The sequence below is a fragment of the Austrofundulus limnaeus genome, unplaced genomic scaffold (genome assembly GCF_001266775.1).
Source record: "Austrofundulus limnaeus strain Quisiro unplaced genomic scaffold, Austrofundulus_limnaeus-1.0 Scaffold82, whole genome shotgun sequence".
NCBI lineage: Eukaryota > Metazoa > Chordata > Actinopteri > Cyprinodontiformes > Rivulidae > Austrofundulus > Austrofundulus limnaeus.
Genome location: NW_013952484.1, coordinates 1,514,383 through 1,520,380, shown reverse-complemented (window position 1 = coordinate 1,520,380; position 5,998 = coordinate 1,514,383). Strand labels below are relative to the sequence as shown.

Genomic DNA, 5,998 nt, shown 5'->3' with positions numbered 1-5,998 from the left:
GAATTTTGCCTGAAACTCTCAGACTGAAGAAGTCTCTTGGAGGAGAGACGAAACGTTTCATTAGAGAAGAACCCGTCCAGAAGACCTATACAATTTTTTTTCTTTTAGAGTTTTTATAAACAGACGTTGAAGCTTTTCTTCACTTTTTTTTCCCTCCTGGTTCATCTGAATTTTCTTTCACATCCTAAAAACTTCATGCATACACTCAAATGCATGAGAGTCAGCAGTAAACAAAACCCCCAATGGTTTGACAGAATTCACAGCTTTAACAATGTATGTTGGTGGAAAAACCCCCAAATGTTACTGACCTGTGGAATCAACACATTTTGGATCGTCTCACTTTGTGGATATAAATGGTGCGTTCCATTTACATCGTGTTCCCGGAACTGGTAAATGGTAGTGACGTCATTTCCCAGCAAACCATATGAAACTGCATTCCAGTTAGCCGACAGGTGATTGCATTGCTGCCGCTAACCTAGCTATAACACTGCTACAATATAAACAATGACAAAAAGAGAGCTCTACTATGTACAGCATGCAAATAAACATTGATTTTAACACGTACAGCATTGCACAGAAAACACACTACTTGTGCGAGTGATTAAACATGCACAAAAACATAAAGAAAGATAATTAACAGTAAAAGTTAGAGTTAACTTTCTAAAGCTGCAAGTAGCCGCCATCTTGAAATCGAAATTGGGGGCAGTCGCATTTCTTCCACTATACCAGTGGAATGTTACCACTGGAGTGGTAATAAAGAATAATAATAAAATAAATAAAATAAAAATAATAAATAATAATGAAATAAGTGCGTCCAGTTTAAATCTACCAATGGGAACAGGGAAATTAGCACTTCCCAGGACTACTGGAACGCACCAAAAGTAGCGAGTATCACGTCCTGAAAACTAGAGACGTACTGAATGAATGAAACAATACATTTTATTCTAAAAGTTTCTGAAGCTGTCAAACTGGTATTTTCCATAAATTCAACTAAAGAAAAGGGAACAAATTGTGTGTTTAAGAGGCTGCTCAGAAAGTGCCTAAACACCCCTTTTAAAATGGTTTTTACTAAGAGTTTTTTTAGACACAATTCATCTCATTCTTTAAATTTAACATCTTTTTTGCCTGTTTTTATTGGTCAGTTCAAGTCACATAAAGGTAAAAAAAAATTATAAATATTTTGGTAATTGTAGTGAGAAATTAGGTGGCAAACGTAGCCAACATCCAAGAAGAATGTTGATCAAAACCACATTAATGATGATCAGAAAGTCTGGCTGCTTGGAAGCAAAATATAAATAAATGAACAAGAACTCAAGACTTTTGCACAATGTATTCAAAGCGTTTCAGTTTGGTTATTATCCTGTTTTTGATTGTTGCATCAACATAAATATGAGGGTTAATTTGTCTTCTTTCTCTGAAACAGATTGATAATGTCACAGCCATGTGCTTGTATAAATACAGCGTCATCTTCCAATCTTTCTCATTTCTTGAGTCCAGCTGTTCAGCAGCTGGACACATTTTTCCCGTCTATTCTTCCTCCCATCTGTTGTGTGTTCTGTCTTAGACCCACCGAGTGATTTTGACCGCCAAATGTATTTTTTTTTTTGTGGTACTTTTACATCCCCTCCCTCCCTCATCCCTCCCGATTCTCTTACAGCCCCGTCACCCTCATCAGCATGTGTCCGGAGGAGTACGAGTGAGTATCGACGCCACCAAGCAACTGCACCTCGTCTCCAGAGGGGACTGTTTAAACGACACCTCACTTATTTCACCACCCTTCTCACGCCAACTAGACCACAACAGTGCATGTTGCCTGACTTGCTGCATGTTTGCCCGATCCACTGGTTAAACAACACCTTCTTATCCGAATAGTATTCAGCTGCTCGTCCCGTCGGCCTGTCCAAAACCATCCTGCTGCTTTTGTAGCTCATCTCACCCTCATATTTCTCTCTCTAGGATCATCTTGTTTGTTTTTAGGTGAAGCTCCGAGTGGCTGTAGGGATTGCATGAGCCTTTGTGTGTGTGTGTGTGTTTTTTTTTTTTAACGAGACCAGGTGAGCATATCAAATCTCATTCATCTCCATTACTCCATTCATTCCAGGCTGGCCCAGACACCTCAGACCTCTCATGATGACACGCACTCCAGGATAGAGCAGTACGCCAGCAGGTACGCACCACAGTCTCCTGCCACCATCAGCTCTGATGGCATGAACACACACAGCGGCTTGACAATCCAGTTTAAATTCTGTTGGTTTGAAAATAAAAATATAAACAAAACTCCAGAAAGCTTAAGGTTAAACATCAAGCTAAACAGGGGTGTGTTGACAAATCTGCTGGCCGATTTCCTGATCATTTGATACTTGCATGAGAAAACTATTTTATTTACCACCTCTGTGAGAGAGGGCAGTTGTTCAGTTAAAACAAGTTTGTATTGTTTCAAGGGTGTTCAAAGTTTTACAGTAAAATAAGTTGGGAACATTGAAGGTGTATTGTGACTTTATAACGCCTAACAAATTTGGTATCGGCCAAAATCGGAATCAGTAGGTCAGACTTTTTAAAGGGATCCATGATTAGTTGTAACATTAGACTTTATTTGATAAACATTTATTTTAACTATAAAATAAAGACTGTAAAAATACTGTAGGATGTTTAGTTTTGTAAGTTTTTAAATACATATTTTAACATGGATGGAGCCATTTTATTTACACACAAAGCATTCTGGGTAAATGATAACGTGGATAGGTCCTCGGTGCGAGGCTGCTAGCGAGCTATATCCACCCTGAAGGTTAATCTTGGACAATATCTGATGATCGACTCTTTTAAATGAAACCAGAGAGCGTTGACAGAGAGGAGAAGGAAGAAATGACTCAGCCTGTAACTGAAAATATGGATGGAGGACAACAGAGCTGCTTCATGGAAGAAGAACCTCAACTTAGCCTGTTAGCTTTAGCATTAGCCCCGACGCTATACTGCCTTATATGTATTAGCTCGGCGCTAGCGCGACAAACAAGCTAAACTGAGGTCCTCCATCCATATTTTCAGTTGCAGGCTGAGTCATTTTTGTGTTCCCCTCTCTGTCATGTGGATGGATGACCTCAGTGATGAGAGGAGAATGTGTAGCGCTGAGCTAATACATACTGAATATATGGTGATAGCGTTGGGGCTAATGCTAAAGCTAACAGGCTAAGCTGAGGTTCTTCTTCCATGAAGCAGCTCTGTTGTCCTCCATCCATATTTTCAGTTACAGGCTGAGTCATTTCTASCTTCTCCTCTCTGTCAACGCTCTCTGGTTTCATTTAAAAGAGTCRATCATCAGATATTGTCCAAGATTAACCTTCAGGGTGGATATAGCTCGCTAGCAGCCTCGCACCGAGGACCTATCCACGTCATCGTTTACCCAGAAATTTGCGTGTAAATAAAATGGGCCCGTCCGTGTAATATATTTTTAAACTTTTATTTTAAAAATGATAAAAACTGAACATCCTACAGTATTTTTACAGTCTTTATTTTACAGTTGAAATATGTTTATCAAATAAAGTCTAATGTTACAACTAATAGTGGATTTCTTTAAAGATTGGGGATTGGCCAGAAAATTGCAGCCGGAGCAGCACTAATGCTGGTGTTCTAACATGTTTTAATTATAATATCAAATTTCAGAGCCTCAGTTTCCTATTCTTAGTTTACAGAAGTGCCTTATCTTTATGGTTTAACTTGTGCATTTTTGTGTCCTCCTATAAACTGAACGTGTCTCATCTGTAAATCCTAATAAATGAGCTTTTCTGGAAATCCATATCCACTTTATTTGGCACCAGCAGTTTTGTCAATTCCAAAGCAATTTGTGTCACATTTTTTTTCTAATTCTCAGTTCGAGTTTTAGAAAATAATTATGGCCAATCAGGCATCCATAAATCTTCTGCAGATTGAATTTTAAATATTTAGAACAAGCAATGTAATTTGTGGGTACCTGATATTTTCAGGAACGTTTGCTGTGAAATAAACCTGGTTGCAGTGATTAAATAACGTTGAGCCATAAGTAACTTTTCAGAACATCAGGAGCCATAAACACCCCTTTGAAGAATCTGCTCATTATATCCTGTTTGCATAGACTAAATGTCAGAGTCCTCTCTGTGACTGAGCTCTGAAGCCCCCCCATGGCTGATGACATTCTGAGTTTTCTGCTGTGATCAGAGTCGCGACAGATCGGTCTGATAACCGCTTTCAGCCGCCCGCTTCAAAACCACTCGCCGTATCCGCCGACTCATCTGTGTTCGCCGCGTGTGAGCTGCAGTTAACATCACTCGACCGCTCTGCTGCGCTGAGATCAATCTCCTGTAATGTTTGATTTTTGTTTGTAGACGAGTCAAAAGCGTCTCATCAGGGCTGTTTTTACCCGTGGATAAACGTCCAGTGGAACATATCTGAGCTTTAATCATAAAGATTCATCCGATGCTTCACTCTGTAATTTCTAATTGGCCACACACCATTAACCTTCGCTTAGTGTCTCCGCCTGCATTGTGTCATTAACAAAGACACATATGAGCTGAGGGAATAACAAGGCAAATGACATTAAGACACTCGTGTCAGACATTACACTGCAGCTCACACACGCCGCAGACATTTGAGAGTTTTAACTTCTCCCTGCAGTCATATTTGGTCACAGTTTAATTTCATGATTAATTATGGATCATTTTCCTAATCTGTTGGACAGTCCTGCTCTTTCTGTACTTTGGGGGTTTAGTGAAGACACGTTCTGGGAACAAGCTCAGCTCCATACGTTACACACATCTCCATAATGCATATCCACCCACACAAACACACACGATGGTGTTAGTGTAAATATTAAACCTACACCACGTAAACTTGGATAATTCTCATTTTCTCATAGCCGCTGTGGTTGTTTGCCTTGTTTTGTGCATGCAGATTGTAAAATTTAATCGGCGCCCTATCATATAGTCGCTGCCCCTCGTTGTGTTGTGCATCTCAATGAGGGGTTGACAGCCTTTTAAGTGTTTGGTTTTAACCCGGTCTTCTCACAGATAATGGCTTGGTTTTTTTTTGTTTTCAGGTTGGCTCAGATGGAACGATCCAACGGCTCTCTGCCCACCGACAGCAGCTCAGCCACAGGAAGCATGTGAGTCATTCCCGGTCATTTTCCACATTATTTTATCTCTGGGCTTTGTTATTTAATCAGACACTGATTACAGGGCTGTGAGTTCAAAATCAAATCAGCGCTGGTGCACAGGGTTTCAGGCTCTGTTCAGAGTGTTGAAGCTACAACACAGATTTGCTTTGGATTAAAGAGAACTAACGTTGGAAACAATACCCTCCAGATGAGTGTAATATTAGATCACAAAAGTGTTTTTTTCTACAAATCTGTCCTCAAAAGTGTCAGATGTATTTACTTTTTTTGGTTTATCACAAGATCAGGTGTAAAAAGTATAAAATTTGACTAAAGAATTTCTGTATTTCAACCATATTTTACCCTCATGCTATTTAAGTTTATCTTTATTCTTTCTACTCTTAAACAAACCAGAAAAACCGTAAGTCGCACGACCAGCCAAAATATTAAAATAAGTTACAAGTTAAGATAAACTGGTTCCGCCTCTCACTATGATTCGAAAAATCACTCTCGTTTGCCAAGTGTGTGAAAAAACAAGCAAACAATAGATGTACAGTGAGTGGGTTGTTTGTACTTCAGTGATACAAGAAGATAAATAGGAATTTTCAGAAGAGTAATATTTCAGAGTGATTGAGAGTTGTGGCAGACAGAGATGCTTCAGGTGATGAGAAACATGACAGGGTGGAGAAAAATGACACAAAAGTCAAAGAAGAAGCTTCGCAGGGTTCCTGCAGATCCTTAAAGTCTTAAGTCATTGAATTCATCAATCCAAAAATAAGGCCTTAATTAGCCTTAAAATGTCTTAAATCAATTTTTCAGAGGTCTTAAAAATGTGAACACATTTTAAATAGTATGACTAATTGTCTCAAATATTAAAAT

At 39.1% G+C, this 5,998-nt stretch overlaps 1 protein-coding gene across 1 annotated transcript in view; it reads left to right on the top strand.

Moving 5' to 3' along the window:
- utrn (utrophin) overlaps positions 1 to 5,998 on the top strand; it is a gene marked incomplete in the record, with an annotated part of 237,438 nt that overhangs the window by 207,777 nt on the left and 23,663 nt on the right. The window contains 3 exon segments of the mRNA XM_014011589.1: positions 1,658 to 1,696; positions 2,102 to 2,167; positions 5,066 to 5,131. Of these exon segments, the coding sequence (XP_013867043.1) occupies positions 1,658 to 1,696; positions 2,102 to 2,167; positions 5,066 to 5,131 (171 nt within the window).